The 16,866-nt window shown below is 39.8% G+C and overlaps 1 protein-coding gene across 1 annotated transcript; it reads left to right on the top strand.

Annotated features, from left to right (window-relative positions):
* Positions 1–16: 16 nt before the first annotated feature.
* psmb2 (proteasome 20S subunit beta 2) lies at positions 17–16,652 on the top strand. The gene is made up of 6 exons (XM_049603017.1): positions 17–227; positions 776–898; positions 1,070–1,140; positions 14,898–15,060; positions 15,599–15,648; positions 16,423–16,652. The coding sequence occupies exons 1-6, from the start codon at positions 137–139 to the stop codon at positions 16,522–16,524; spliced, it is 600 nt and encodes a 199-aa protein (XP_049458974.1). The 5' UTR covers positions 17–136; the 3' UTR covers positions 16,525–16,652.
* Positions 16,653–16,866: the final 214 nt, after the last annotated feature.

Here is a 16,866-nt window from a genome sequence, read left to right as displayed (position 1 = left end):
CCTGTTTTCCGCTGACGACATCAACCTGCGTCACCTATCTCAAACTTTTGCTGTGTAATCTGTACAGCGGAGGCAAGGAGACGTCTGCTATTTCAGAGTTTTAATAAAATATTGTAGCTCATACCTGCTCCACAGAATGGAATATTTAATTGGGATACAAGGACCTGATTTCGTCCTCGTCGCTGCCGATAATGTTGCAGCCAGCAGCATCATTCAGATGAAACACGGTATGACAACGCGTTAGCTTAGCGTTAGCCATTCAGCCGGTTGGTTTAGCTACACCTGCCAACAGTCTTTTATAGTTATTCTTCACATTTAATCCGGCTTGTGCTACTGAAAATTTGCCTTTAAAGCCTTTTCGTCTTACATTATATTGGCTTGTAATGTGTTACTTCCCTTAAACCACAATGTGACCACATATTCTGAATATAAGTGGAGCTAGCAAAGCTAACCGTAGCCATGCTAAGTTTAAGTCTCGGTTAAATCTTACACGTTCTGTTTTTGCTCACACAGTTTGAACATTTTTACTTCCAGTAACATATAATAATGTGTGTAGAATACCTGTCATGCGCTGCACTGAGTTAAATCTGTTTTATACTTTAGAAAATCAGACTAATGTTAACAGGATTAGGATAAACTCCCCGAGCAGGCTTTCGATATTGAAAGTGAAAGAGGTGCTGATCTGACACTGCTCTCTCTGGGAGTTAGTTAATTCCACGTGAATAATCTATGAAAACACTGATACAATAAATAAATTATTTTATTTACTCACCAGACTATGACAAGATGTTCAAGCTCAGTGAGAAGATTTTGCTGCTGTGTGTTGGAGAAGCGGGAGACACAGCACAGTTTGCAGAGTACATCCAGAAGAATGTCCAGCTCTACAAAATGAGGAACGGTAAGGACATTTTAACATGGTGACAGAGTGGTAAATCACTCCTTTCTTCTCTATGAAAGTCTCAAGTTTAACTACAAAATGTCAAGTCATTCACAGTAAAGTCCTACTAGATGGCAAGTGTATTTGCTCAAGAGGCACACACCTAAAACTTTGTCTTGTCTTTTTCTTTAGGTTATGAACTCAGTCCATCAGCAGCAGCAAACTTCACACGAAAGAATCTTGCAGACTACCTTCGGAGCAGGGTAACTATCATGATACACTCACAAAAAATAATAATGACAATTTATATGTTCCTCATTCCATTTAAACCGTGTAAGTTCTAGGCCGTCTTCGCAGTGTCCTGGAGTGTCTATTAACTGTGTGCTACACCAGCTCAGTTAGGCACAGATAAGACTGTTCGTGTTTTACACATCATAACTGCTAGTGACACAAATTAACTGAGTTGGAGTCAGAGTTGCAACAATTAGTCAATTGATTATTTTATCAATGGAAAATAATTTGTTAACTAATTTGATAAGTAAGTAATTTTTCAAGCAAAATCCCCCACATATTTATATTTCTAGGTTCTCAAATTAGGATTTGTTGCTTTCCATGGTCTTACATTATAGTAAATTTAGTATTTTTAGGTTTGAAAATATTGATTAAACAAAGCAAAACATCTTATGAAGCCACTCAAGGCTCTAGGATATTGTAACAGACTTATCTCACTGTTCGTTAATGTTTTGTAGACCAAGCAGTTCATCAATTGATCGAGAAAATAATTACAGATTAATCAGTAATGAACATTATCATTAGTTGCAGCCCTAGTTGGAATATAACGGCTCAAACTATGAGTTGACAAATTCAGATTAGTGTCCCATGACAGCATTTAAAACCAAAAACTTTAAATTTGTGAGGTTCATACCCTACAATGATATACCCATTCTGACTTAAGAAATAAACAGTGGCTTTAAAAAAGATTAAACAGTCATTCTTGCATAACCAAAGCATAAAAAGACCACATAACAAAGTGTAGAACGCTATGTTTTTATTTCATCCTGCATATCTATTAGACATTTATCCACTTTTTATATTTGTGTTTGTTTGAAATTGTTATTTGAAATAATTCGTTCCTGTCGGCACTAGACTTATCTACACGTGATGGTGTTTTTACTCTCAGCCCATTAAACAGCCATCAGAGTCCCATAAAGCAGTGGTCCTAACCTTTATTTTGTAGCAATTGTTTTCTTACGCCCTGGGAAGATTTCTTCCTTTTACTGACCTGTTTGATGAGAGATATGACTATAATCATAACCAAAGTAATTGTTTGAGTTGAGGGGGATATTCTCTTGTTGAAACCTCATTGCTTCGCACAGTAACATAAAAAATGATGTCTTTTTGTGGATCAACTTAGTAATATTTGCTCCACTTTGGGTACTCTCAGCAGGTATCTGATAAAATTAGAGTTTTGAGGGTTTTTTTTAAGAAAATAATCTTAAGACAAGACAATCTAGACAGCTCATCACACTTTTTGACAGAACATATAAGTAACCAGTTGCCCAGAATTCCCACTAGCCAAAAGGGGTTTCAAGACAGGGAAAGACAAGTTATGATTAAACATGTTAATATAGCCAAAATTGATTGAAGATAATGTTAAAGTAGAAACAGACAGCCTTTTAACTTTTCCCTCATACCTGGTGGCAGACAGAACAGTATGGTGAAAGTGAGGCTTAAGGCCCAACACACCAAAGCAACATCAAATAACTAGTGATGATGAAGGATGACTGATGCATGGCCTCATGTCACTTGTGTCTCGGCCAAAAAGTTGCATCTGAACACACAGCAAAAACTACAGCCAATTAGTACATACATTCTGCGCCTGTGTGAGAGGAAATGATTCTCTCCATGGCAGCAGGTGATGGTTGTCTATATTCATCATTCAAAAAGGTTAACCAGAAGAAGCCATTACATTGTACAATCAACATTTACTTCGTAATAAGTTAAAGCAAAAAAACTTGACTGTTACTACCTTAATACAGCTACTTTGCCAAAACAAACCAAAGGCAGCCAGCAAAGTAATTAAACGTTTCATATTATTGCCATTTCTTTTACCACACTGTCAGATGTGATTGTGTGAAAATTGAAAATTGTCTTTGAAAATAAATCCAGACATTGTTATGCACAGAAAACAAGCTGAACAGCCTTGTGATGTCACCACAAATGCAAATCCAACTTGCAACCATCTGCTGCGTTTAGTGTTGCCATGTTTTCTCTGGCCTGTTTTATCTTCTGCCCTTCTAGGTTACATGTTTTTAGCTTGTTTAAACCCACTGCAAAGACGCTCAACACATATTTTTGTATATTTCCTCAGCTAACAAAACAGAAGCTAATGAATCCTCCGTACCAGTGGTCACCTTCTGAATTTAGCATATTCCTTGTCGAGTAATGAGTGAACACACCTATAAATATTTTAATTTTTATTTTATCATAAAATATATAAATATTTTAGTTTTTATTTTACCTTAATCATTTGATTTCACTAAAACTTAATTACAGCCCTCTGTTAGCATTTGCAATCTCATTTTGCTTTAGGGAACAAAAGATAGAATCACAAATTAATTCCCATAAGTTAAAGTAATACTCACTTCAGATGGCAGGGACGGTAACCATATGTGGTAGGTTTACTCATCTATAGCAAAATGTGTATTAGTCACTGCTGTAGACTATATGTTTTGGGCTAAAACAGGAAATTAAAAACCACTCAAAAACAATATAAGCTTTGCTTGTGTTGATGATGTGACACTGCTGCTATGGAGTGTTACTCCGAAGTTCACATGGGAATTCAGTCTCACTTGCAATTAAACCTCTGTTTGTGTCGTTATCAGCATGACACATTCAAGCCGAACCAGTCCTTGCGTTTTGACAGAGCCAGGTACATTTGTCAGCTTGTTGTGTGAGTAGTGACGGAGGTTTCTCCCTTTGAGACTTCATGACAACACCTGAGCCTGCAGCACCGTCTCCCACCCCAACTGCACAGTTGCTCTGGGTATATTATCACAATACCACGGTTTTGACCTTCAACACTTAAGTACCAAAATCTGACCAAACACATAACAGTGCAAGTTTATCCTCACTACTTACACAAGCTGGGATTTTCAACCTGGCAAGTTAATCAGCTAATTTATCAGTCTGCATGTTGGTGAGTTAGTTTGTTTATTAGGGATGCACTGAAATGAAAATTTGTGGCTGAAGCCAAATAATATTAAACGCTTGGCCGGATACCGAGTACCGAATGCCGTTTTTTAGTTTTTCATTAGTTTTTGCAGATGAACCCCCTCCAGATTAGTGTTGTCACGGTACCAAAATTGGGACCTACTGTACGATACCAGTGAAAGTATCATGGTTCTGAGTAGTATCACGATACCACAGCAAAAATGAGGCAGATGTGCCTTTTGTCATTTATAAAAAGATAAAAAGATAAATCACTTTTCTATAATACATCAATGATATTTCAATGGAATAAATTACTTACTGATGTATTCATACTTCAAAAACAGCATCAATAAGTGATTAACATAGGGGGGATCAAAATAAAATAAATAAATGAAATAAGAATCAACCAGCCGCCCTCCTCCCCTGACAAGTCCCTTCATAAGTAAAGAACAGTCCCTAAAGGGCGGTGAGGTTTGTGGACCGTTACCTGACACAAAGAGAGAAATGTGAACGGCTCGTTTCTCCTCTGATACGCCACATACCTGTGTGCCGCCGTGGCTGGGCTGTCCAGGTACTTTTGGGCAGTCACGACAACAAGTTATTCACCTGGAGCCGGACTTCTCCGTCGCCGGTAAGTCGTTATCATGCGCCACCATATTTGACTGGAATACGTATTCCTGTCCGTGTCTGTGACCCCAGTTCAACCTACAACCGGTGCGGTGACGGACGGAGTAAAATATCGCCACACTGCCGACATTTTACTCTGTCCGTCACCGCACGCTGTTTGATTGCGTTATCAAAACACGCCGCTATTATTTGGCCTTGCTTTTCACTTAATCCAACGAATACCGAATGTGTGGGGTGTTTTTGCAATATTCGGCCGAATATATTCGGTTACCGAATGTTACCAAATATTCGGTGCATCCCTATTGTTTCCTTATGCTTAACACGTATTGAAAAGTGCAGCGCTTTTTTAAATTATTATGTTTGTCCTTAAGGCCTTGCAGAGACCTGAGAGCTCTGCAGAAGCAAAATACACTTTTACACCAGCCAGTACAGTGGAAGGCAAGCAAGCAAGGACTAGAGCATTTATTCAAACAAGCATGGAGACTTACTCCATGAAAATGTATTAGCAGTAGGCAATTTGTTCACTTTTAGCAATGGGGACGGAATCATCCACCCAATGCTTGTTTTTGTCACCTTGTTGGCTACAAAATAAAAGTGTACCCAAGCTTATCTGTGTACTTGTCACCCTGAGACATCCTGTAGAGTACAGCATGCACTCCCAGTTTAAAAGGCAAACTGGCTCTGTCATGTATTTTTGCATCCACTGTACTACAAATTTTGCAGGCCTTTTTTCACAAAATCATGGCTCAGTGACAGTCACTATGTAATGGGACAAATTTTGCGTAATATTTTATATTAGATGATGTGTTTAAGTGTTAATGCGACTGAAAATGATAGAGCAAGTCACTTGCTTTAGGTCTTGTTTTAGGTCTGGGTCCAGATAGGATGGCATCTGGGTCCGAACCTGGGGCAGGGAGAAGGATGGCAGGTTAACATTGGGAGCGCATTTTGGTCATATTGCTAATAAGGGGAACCCCTCAAATCACCTACTAAAGTAAAGACAATTTTATTTGAATAGCCTAAAATCACAAATGTGTCTCAAAGGGATTTAATTCAATCATGTTGGTCTTCTGTTTTCCTTTTTTGTAAAATGGATGCAGACTACTACGGCCTCTTGCTATGTAGAATTATTTCTTTCACGCAGGCGCAGAAGTATGTGCTGGTTGGCTGTTAGCAGTAGCCTTTGCGATGTGTTCAGGTGCAACTTTTTGGCTGAGACACAGGCGGCGTGAGGCGACGGTTTTGGTTAGTCTGGAGGAAAAATGACTAAAAAAAACCTTGACTTTTGCATTAGTGTTAAAGAACTTGAAATAAAAATATAATCTAAAGTGAGAAAAGTGTCCTGACAGCTGTCCAACTTTTGATGTCTGAAAAAATGTAATGCGGTGTGATACTTGGCCCTTGTAATACAGCCCCGCCCCCCCAAATCTAAGCATCTCCAACAATAAAGTTACACTGTGTAGGAATTGTCAGTTACTGTTTGAAAACAGTACTGCCAGCAAAAGTAAAAGCCAAACCCAGATATGTCCGCTTGCTGTTTACCTCAATTATATTTGTGGGGGGGTTTTTTGGCAATCTGTCTGCGATTTTTGTAGCTTCCTCTTGGATGCGTACTTCTTATGGTCGCTACTGTACCCAGGAATGCCCCCAACACTGCAAAATAAGAAGAAAATACAGATAGAGGGTAAACTCTCTGCAGATAAACACACCACTACACACTTCCAGTGAGTCTTAAGTGATGCTTCAGTGAAATTACTTTAGTAAATGGTAAATGGACCTGCCCTTGCATAGAGCCTTTTTCATCTTACGACCACAGTCACATTCACACGCTAAAAGCCGAGGCTACCATACAAGGTGCCACCTGCTACTCAGTTTCAAACATTCACATGCACTCACAAACATTTTGGTGACCAGTGTGGTGTTCAGTATCTTGCCCAATGACACTTCATTATGCGGACTGAAGAAGCCTGGGATCAAACCACCGATCTTCCAATTAGTGTATGATCCGCTCTGCCTCCTGAGCTAAAGCTGTGTGAGTCTGTATGTAGTTTTTTAGGAAAATCATAACATAGTATATCTTTGAGCTTATACCATGTGTGCTTTTAAAGCAGTAGGATTCATATTAGTGGGATTGCAACTGACAATTATTTTTATAATTAAACGATCTGACTATAATTTTCTATAATCAATTTCTTGATTCATTAAATATCAGAAAATGGCCAAAAAGGGCCGTCATTGTTTCCCACAGTTAAAGATGACGTCCAAAGATACTCCTTATCCTCTGGTTTGAGAATATAATGTTTGAGAGAAAAATACTTAAAATCACAAATCCACTATCAAAGTATCTTCTGTCAGTTGACTAATCAGTTAATTCGCTAACTGCCTCAGCCTTAATATATTTTACATTTGTTTAATCTTGAAGTACATAGTTTATGTCTGTTTGTGTGCACTTTGGCATATGTGTTTTTTAGCTGTAACGCACTCTGCTCAAGTCAGTTCCGTGTCTCGTATTTCTGCGTTGTGCTTCTTGCACTAATTTGTTAAGAGTAGTGCAGCCGCCGCCTGTCACAATAGCAGAAGGGTGAAAATAATTACAAAAAACAATTAGTGTGGCAGAGAAGGGAATGTGGGACATATCGAACGGGGGATAGGGGTAGAGCAGCAGCAGGAGGAGGAGGAAGAGGAGGTGTGGGGTCCCAGGGGGAAACAACCAGGCCCAGTAGACAACACTACACAGAATGGAGTGTGAGAACGAGTAGGAGTCAACATACACACAGATACAATATGTGTGCGCACAGAAGGGACCTATAGGATCAGGATCGTTTTTATTCTGTCAAGGTTGTACATGTTGTGGAGGATAACATTTATATTCATGTCTTGCCATAAGCTGCGAGTGTATCGTTATTTTCGTGCCTCACGGTTATGAATTTGGTTTTATGAGTGCAGGATTTACTAATGCTGCGTTCTCAGGAGTGCTCAGAAACTGAAGCAATAGCAGTTTCTCCTCTGCATCCCACACCTTCCTCCAGCTATGCTCTTCTCACATTCATCAACCTCCAGAGTACACGGACATTTGCAAATTATGTTGTATAAACAGTTTTTTTATGGTGTTTTTACCCCCCAGAACATCTTGAGTATGTAGAATATGTAATGTGTGTTGTCCATTTGAATGTGAAACAGGGAAAACGTCTGCTCGTGTCTTGAACCGTTTTATATTAACTAGAAGTAACATTTCTTTAACAAACATGCCATAGATCAAATCTGGCCTGTTTTTATATCTTATTTGGGTTAATTATTTTTCTTTTTGAAAAAGTGTGAGCATTACTTAAACCATATAGCATAATTAAAGTATCACCACATTAGTTACTAGTTAATTATTTTCATCGACAATAAATATACATTCTCATCTATATTATTAGATTAAATTTTACAGGGGTCTTTAAAGCTCTTATTATGTTCGACTGAAACCCCAAAGATTTTCAGGTAGCAGCAACAAATCCTCAAATTTAAGAATGTGGAACTGGTCGATTATTGGAAATCTGGCTTTTAAAAAAAGACTGAAACAATTAATAACTTAACATAATTGCTCAAAATTAATTTTCGATTTGACTGATCATTTCAGCTCTATACAACTTAAATAATAATCCTAATCATTCTCAAAATGTTTAAGGGAAACTTCTGTATTTCCAACCTGGACCCTATTGTCCCATGGTTCCGTGTCAAAGTGACTGATGGTAACAACAATTTTAGAAAATGGTCCAGTATTCAGCAAGAACGCAGCAGCTGGCAGCCACAAACAGGCAACAATATAACATGAGTGTGCAATTTTGCACTGTCAAATTATGTCCCCGGAAAGTGTTTGTGTTTCGCCACTGACAGGCTCAGATTGTTATTATAAGTGTCTGACAGCATTACAGAGAGGACCCTACAGAGATAGACTTTTGTTTAACTAGAGACAGCCCTGAAATCACCATCGCCAAACCCCCAGAATCCATTGAAATAATTAGTAATTTTATTATCGTAAAACACACTTTGTTCAAACATCACTATCTTTCCGCTGTTCCAACAGTCACCAACTCTGGGTTTGTCCAATGAACCATTAATTTTGATAAAGTATGCTTGCTCTACTTGGAGGCTGGTTAAACACAAAACATTCCTCAACAAAAAGGTCTATCTTTGTAGGGTTCCTTTCCATGATGTTGTCAAAGACTTAAAATAATAATCTGAGCCTGTCAGTGACAAAAACAAGCACGTTGAATGGACGTAAATTGACACAAGCCCCAAGTGGTTACGTTGCAGCCCGTTTCGCTGCAGTGCTCTCGCTCAATTCTGGACCAATGTTAAACAATGTTGACGTCATTAGTCACTTAGACACAAAAACAAGGGACAATAGAGTGCAGGTTGAAATATACCAAGTTACCCTTTAATAAGAATATTTTATTTTGCTAAACTTTCTACATGTTCCATCAACACTTAATTAACTCTTTAGTGAAGTTGTTTTCTATAATAAAAAACTGACTATAAATAAATAAACTCAAAATGACTTAAGATAAACATTAGACCTTTTTCATAGAAGACATTTTGAAATATCACAGTAGGAAAAGCACAGATGTAAATAGTAAAATTAATGATAGCTCAGTAGTATTTAACTGCATGAATAGAACAGACAGTGTTATTAGTAGCACCTGCTTTTCCAATGTGATTGAGCTGCAAAGATAATCAATTAGCCGTCAACTATTAAATTAATTGCCATCTAATTTGATCAATGATTAATAGGTTTGAGTATTTTTTTAATTAAAAAAGCCCAAATTCTCTGATTCAGGCTTCTTAAATGTGAATATTTTCTGTTTCTTTACTCCTTTTATGAGAGTAAACTGAATATCTATGGGTTGTGGGGAAAAAACAAGACATTAGGGAAAGTAATCTTGGGCTTTGGGAAGCACTCATCTTTATTTTTCACTTTGTTCTGACATTTTATAGACCAAACACCTTATTGATTATTCACTAAAATAATGGACAGCTTAATTGACAGTGAAAATAATAGTTGCAGCCCTTTACTATGATGAGTCGTAATGTCTGCTGTGAAAAGGGCCTATTGTGAAGTTTTAAGGATCTGCAACTTTAAACAAAACATTTCTAGCAACGTGTACAGCGTAGATTAAGCCCATTTGTTGACTAAAACAATTTAATGTAGATGTAGGTAGATGAAAAACGCCTGTAGTCCAAGATCAATTCCTGTCTGGGGAGCTGGCTGCATATGTTGGAATTTATTTTAATTAATCTGATTAAATCATTGCAGATTCAACTTTAGCCCAGACAGAGAGGAAAGATAATGATCTGCTTTTGTGTATCAAATTCTTTTTTTTCTTTTTTTTTCATACCATCCTTAAATCATCTTCTGAACCCCCGCCACAAAAAAAAAATCATCACGTGGTCCCACTGGCACATCCAGAGCCTTAGGTTAAAAACCACTGGCTGATAAATTAATCAGTGGTATATTGTTAATTCTGATGGCCTTATTCCTGCAGGATAAATTACAGATGAGTCCTTTAGTCTGAAAGATGTCATACCCCAGTGGCTGCAGACCTCCGGGAGGTGTAGTTAGCTAAAGTCAGCAGAGCATGTCGGCGCAGAGTAAGCGAAACCCCGTTCACATATGACTGTGTGCTGCTTACCAGCCTGCCGTCCAGAAAAACAACTCCGCTAACCTCTGGAGTACTGCATTCACTCAAGCTTTAGAGGGGAGACAAAGAAAATAAAAAAAAAACTAGCGGTAAGCGTAATCACCTGAGGCCTCGACTCTGCTGCTTGCATGTCAGTAATGATACACATGAAATTCACCACCGAGCAAAACAACAACTGCAAAGTTTTAGGGGCATAGAAACTCAGCATCTGCTCTGCCTCTATTTGTTTTAGCTTCTTGTCTGATGTACTGTATTGTTTACAAAAATTGCTTATTGAAGATGAATGCAGATGAAATTGATATTGAATAGACAGGTGTAGTTAGGTGCAGGAGGCTCAGACATAAGGTTAAATAGATACAGCAAAACTCAGGGGAGGCAGATGGTTTATAAATATCACATTTGATTTTTTTTCTCAGATTATGTAGAAGCCTAAAAGCCTCGCAGTCATCAGTTGTTGCATACATGTGTGGATATTTGTTTGCAGTTTGCTGAAAAAGTCCATTTTTGTCAATCTGTAAAGTTTGTTTATTCACATATTTTTCTATAAGGCCACACAGCAACAGTTAGCCTCTGTGCGGTGGTGATCTACAGCTGGCCCCATATGGGTTTGTAAAATATTTTGTAGCACGGGCACACAATGGGTACAAATAATTACTGGCGCCATATTGCACGCGGTTCCCCTGCTCCTGCACAGATGAACAATTAATACAGCAGATTGAGGAGAAATGCCAATAAAGAGAACATGCCCTGGGGCAGGGTGCAAAAATAGGGGGAGGGAGGGAAAGAGGGAGGAGGTGGGAGGCAAGAAAAGGAGGAAGGGAGGGAGTGTCGGAACGTGGAAGACGGGAGTTTGGGGATGAGTTTGTGATGATTTTTAGCTGCCTGACCTTAATTTGTGTCACAACCAAAGCTGTTTTGTCTCTCTCAATCCTACACTGCAGATGTCTTAAAGGAATAGAGCAACATTTTGGAAAAACCTTTATTCGGTTTCATGTTGAGAGTCAGATAAAAAGATCAATACAACTCTTATGACTGTACACTAACTATGAAGCTACAGCCAGAAGCTGGTTAGCGTAGCTGAGCAGAAAGAGTGGAAACAGGAGGAAACAGTGAACCTGGCTCTGTCCATTGTCAATGAAATCCATCTACAACCATCTTAGTCAGTTGACAGGAAATTAGTCAACAACTATTTTCGATAATTAATCATCAAAGTCAGTTTTCCAGCTTCTTAAATTTGAGAACGTGCTGTTTTTTATTGTCTTAAAATCATAGACAGCCAGCTAGTTGTGTTAACATGTACACATATACTGCCCATTGCCCACCCTCCGATCTCTACTGGTTTGCTAATGTTAGCCTTGGCCACTCTGCACTGCACACCACCTGGGTCAGGTGGGAGCTAGCTAGCGGCACTGCTTATTTGAAGATTACTGCGGGTAACATAATCCCAGTGACAGAATAGGATTATTATTATTATTATTAGACTCTTCGGTCTCCCCCAAGACGGCACCGATTAGTAAAGTGGCTTCATTTTGAGCAGCAAAGCACCTTTAGCACTGTTAATGTTAGCACCACCGACAGCACTGACACTGCTAACGGTGCCAACAGCGATAATAGTATTGAAGAATTCTAAAGGGTGAATGCGACTCAAACTTGAGCCACTTACTCACCAGGGCGATGTGGGGTGAGACCAGAGGGTGAGCATGTTTTTCCACTGCATTGCCATTGGGTAGGGACGTGTTACTAGCAGTAATCACAAAATGAGCAACACTGCTAGCTAGCTTCCACTAGACCTGGTCGATGGGCGGTGCAGTAAAATAAAGAGCAGCAAAATTAACCTATTGATCAAAATAGACAGATTGATGATTAACCATTGTCATCCCTAGTTGCAGGCCATGATATATCTTGTTTAAGCCATACAAAAACCATATTGAAGCTATAAAGCTATACATTGTGGTTTTACAGGAAGTTATGATCCAAACTATCTGTTACTTTTTCATATCTTGGGACTGAGCCAGGCTAACCGTCTGTTTGTCAGTATCAATCTTCTCATATAACACTCAGCAGGAACGCTAATATGTGTATTTTCCAGAACGTTAATCTATTCCTCCAGAACCAGGTGGAGCTTGTTTGTATCTGCTGAAGACAACAGCAGTAACTCACAAGTGAAGCTTTTGTTTCGGTCGCCTTGTTTGGCTGAGAGCGAGCATTGCAGCAGGGGGTATAAAACATATGATGTGTATTGTTTGCATGTGAACACTGGTGTGAGTTCAGGTGGCTGGGTTAACAAGGTGCCTGGTTCCCTCTGAGGTGACATGGGAAGGGAAGGTTATTTTGATGCCAAGTCCATATTATTGTTACATTGTAACCAGTGAGACAGGTGTCTGGTGGGTGGGGGTGACGCCACTGGGGCGTTCACAAGGCTCACGGAGGAGTTAAAGTACACACACTAAGATATTCATCCTGAGATTCACGCCCTCTGCGCACACTCACAAACACAGTCTTTCTCACCTGTGTGTGTGTGTGTGTGTGTGTGCCTTCGAAACCATCGTTAACACACAGACTAAAGCCGGCTCCACAGGGAGCCTAACGATCATCATTGCCCTTGTGGCAAACACGGCGCTAACACACAAGTCACAGAAATGAGCAGGTTGGCTCAGAGATAAATTGAAATGAGAGGGCAGGTGTGCAGATCACAACTCGCCCGGCGTCATATGAATCACATTTGCCTTACTGCACCACAGCGAATGCACTATTATATTTTTCTTGTTGCATTTGAACCAAAAACGCAGCACTGCCTCCACCTCCGTCAAGAATTTAGGCCATAAGTTGTTTTGAAATACCCCCAAAAATTGTCGAGCTTTAAAGGGATTTTTTTAAATGAGGAACAGTGGCTTGCAAAAAATGAAGAGAGAAAATTAGTGTTTTGGAGGAAGAGAAGGGAGAAGAGGCTGGAAGCGTAAAAGATGTAATTTAAAAAGAGAAGAAGGGGGGGAGGAAGGGGCAAGAGAAACGACTTCAGAAGTTTTTAATGAGCCCTGGCGCTACTCCAGGGCACAGGGTGAAGGCGGCGGAGAGGGGAGGAGGGAGGGAGGTAAAGAGGGGATGAAGAGGGAGGGAGGGGGGAGCAATGGAGGGAGCAATAGGGGTGCTGACTCCCAGCAGATGTCACACTGCCAGTGACACCCTGATTCCCCCCTTGAACACACTCACCTCCTCTGTCCTGTGACGCCCTTTCACCTTTCCTCTCCCTCCATCACAAGCTGCCGCTCCCCGTGCTGTCTCACTCATGTTTCTTTCTCTCACTGCTGCATTAATGTGTGCGTTACGCCAAGACTCTGCTAAGCTGAAAAGTCACTTATTAAATAATAAACCCTGTTAGTTAAGAAAAAGAAGTTGTATGGTATGGATGTCTTGATCTCATGACCTGATTGACAAAAATACTTAGAAGCACAGTTATAGATATATGTAACTTCTTCACATTAAAATATTTACAAACCACCAGAATAATGTTATATATTCTGTTGAGTTGTGTACATACATTATTCCACATGTTTTCAACAATTTTCAGACCCAGAGGAATTTATAATTTAATCAAGGACATGGTCTGTGTAATTTGGTTGTCATAAATGGACTTTTTATCCAGTTTTAGGCCATATTTTTACAACACACCTTTAAATCTTGCTCATTTTTAACTCTACATTTTGACCTATGAAAGAATTGAAGTCAGTGGACGTCTGGATCTTACGATGTGAATGGGAGTGTGAATGGTTGTGTGTCTCTATGTGTCAGCCCTGTGATAGTCTCGCGACCTGTCCAGGGTGTACCCCACCTCTCGCCCAATGTCACCTGGGATAGGCTCCAGCCCCCTTCCCCACGAACCTGTACCAGGATAAGTGCAGATAGAAAGTGAATGACTGAATGAATAGTCGACTAGTCTATTAGTAAGAAAATACTCTGAAAACAGTCAAAATTAAGCACAGTTGAATCGATAAGCTTAAAAATTGCCCCACAAAATACTGTGTTGAAAAGAAGAAGTTGCTATGCTCAGTGTGGTGAGTGATCTGCGCCTGCACAGTTAATTATGGCGTGAAAAAAAACTCATGGACGTAAGGGGAAAAGACGCATGAATTCTGATATAATAAGAATAACCATTCTCACACAGTCGCTGTCTGATTTAGGACCACATATGGAAGTGGCTCAGATCCGATTGGAAAAAAAATTTAATTTGTGTTCAAACTCCTCTGAAAAAATCAGATCTGTGTCACATAAGTGCAAAATAAGAATAAGATTTTGGCTACATTTATTTGTAATGTGAATGTAGCCAAAGACAACTCAGCCTGTGAAAACAGTCATATCATCTCTTCCATGGTTCTGGAGGAGTTATAAATTCAGTTAATGTGCATCCTCGGCTAACACTGTGTAAAAACCCTTCTCATAGATCTGAATATTAACCTCCTCCCTCCCTCCCTCCCTCCCTCCCCTCTCTCTGTCTCTAGACTCCATATCATGTGAACCTGTTGCTGGCGGGCTTCGATGACACAGACGGCCCCGGTCTCTACTACATGGACTACCTGTCTTCCCTGGCCAAGGCCCCCTTCGCTGCCCACGGCTACGGAGCCTTCCTCACTCTCTCCATTCTTGACCGGCACTACAGACCAGGTCAGTGCAGAGAAATGCCTCATGCTTGTTTTGTTGTTTTTTTTTAAATTTTATTTTTTTTATTTTGTTTTTTGCATGTTCTGTTTATTGTTCCTGTGGGACTGTCTGGAAAGACAAGAGAGAGAAATAGAGAATATGATGGTCTGTAGAGCGTACACTGCACAGGTTATGGTGTTCATCACACTTTGGTCATGTTACAGAGTCACGACAGTGTAAGGGTCTTGTTTAACTTAATTATTTCACCTAATGGCAAGTGATTAGTGTAGAAACAAGACAGCAATTTGCAGGTTAATTCAGTGGTGGTTTGTAGTGAGAATATCCTCAGTAAATCTGACTGATTTTAGCAATAACCTAACCTTACCATACTTCCTCATATGGCATCATGCCCCCCTTTCTCCCCAATAACATACTGCAACAGCCACTGAATTTCTCAATTAGTAAAAGCTGTTTTCCTCTTCATTTTAATCTCATTTTTGTCCCTTGTCATTCCATTTTTGTCCCATTTCAGCATCTCTCATTTTCTGTTTTTGTGTTCTAGATCTGACCCGAGATGAGGCTGTGGATCTGCTGAAGAAGTGCATCGAAGAAGTGAGTTCAAATTTTTTCTAATTCCTTGAATTAAGAATTATAATCTTATTTAATTGTTAATTATGTTTCTCAGCCTCTTGGATAGCAGCTTAGCTCTGCAAAGTGGCCTCAGTCCTTGTACTCTCTGGAACTTAGAAAATTCACTCTAATTTGGCTTTCACTGGGAATCCACACTAAAAGCAAGATGTCCGTTCAGTCTGCACTGACCTTCAATGCGACCTTTGTTCAGACGCGGGGAGCCAAGAGGACAGCTGCCAGCCAAACTGTCTTCGCCAGGCTGAAATTTACTGGACATAAATAACTGCTCCATAAGAAGAAATCAGCGTAGTTTTATTTATTGACGCACAGGTTTTTGTGGGAATCTGTAGGATTCTCTATTTCTACAATGAAACCGGCAAGCTGATAGCCACACTGCGAGCCTTGATCAGTCATTACAGATACTGTTAATAGGTTAACATATAAACATTGGGAGATCTGTGTGAGTCTGAACAGCTGTTTATGGAGATTACAGAAATTTGCAGGAGGTTCCTGTGGATGCTTGGAGTCATTGTGGATTGATGCATCTGATAAAAGGGAAGCATATCTGTTCTGTGAGTCAGGAGATTGATGGGCGCAAAACACATGAAAAATCGTGTTCTATGTGGCTCGGCCTTTAACCTTTAATAGTCCGTATACTATCTTTATTACTCTGCATCTCCTGTTGTTCGCTGTTTCAACATGTTTCTGCATCGATGCTGCTTCTTAATATTTCTTGTCTTTTTCTTCCTCCTCCAGCTGAACAAGCGCTTCATCCTGAACCTTCCCTCCTTCACTGTCCGTTTGATTGACAAGGAGGGCATCCATGACCTGGAGAAGCTCACCACCGGCACCAAGTGACCGCTCACTGCTTAACTACCAACCCTCACGTCTGTTTCCCTTCCTTTCTTTCTTTTTTTTTTTTTTTGTACCGTTGACCTCCTTGCTCTTTCTGTTCCAATAAAAAGTGACACACAGTTGAGATACAAGCTCTTTGTCCCTGTGGTGCTTTCTCATTGCTCTCTAGTCTGCTCATCTGCACATAGAAAGAGAACAGCCTCCTGGCTGTGTACTTTTGCACTTGTACTCAGTGAGTGTGCGTGTGGGTAACGTACACTTGCTCATGCTTGTACATGTGTAATAAAACATGCATGCACCTATGGTGTTACTTAAAAAAGGGAAAAGTAGTTTGGGGTTTTTTAG

This window comes from Epinephelus fuscoguttatus, linkage group LG17, assembly GCF_011397635.1.
Source record: "Epinephelus fuscoguttatus linkage group LG17, E.fuscoguttatus.final_Chr_v1".
Lineage (NCBI taxonomy): Eukaryota > Metazoa > Chordata > Actinopteri > Perciformes > Serranidae > Epinephelus > Epinephelus fuscoguttatus.
This window is presented reverse-complemented; position numbering and strand designations above follow the sequence as displayed.

What these genes read in the sequence shown, in the direction of transcription:
- psmb2 (XM_049603017.1), top strand. Translation starts at nt 137, where the DNA reads ATGGAATATTTAATTGGGATACAAGGACCTGATTTCGTCCTCGTCGCT. An exon ending in CATCATTCAGATGAAACACG is followed by an intron (nt 228 to 775) that starts GTATGACAACGC and finishes TTTACTCACCAG; the next exon opens with ACTATGACAAGATGTTCAAG. An exon ending in GCTCTACAAAATGAGGAACG is followed by an intron (nt 899 to 1,069) that starts GTAAGGACATTT and finishes CTTTTTCTTTAG; the next exon opens with GTTATGAACTCAGTCCATCA.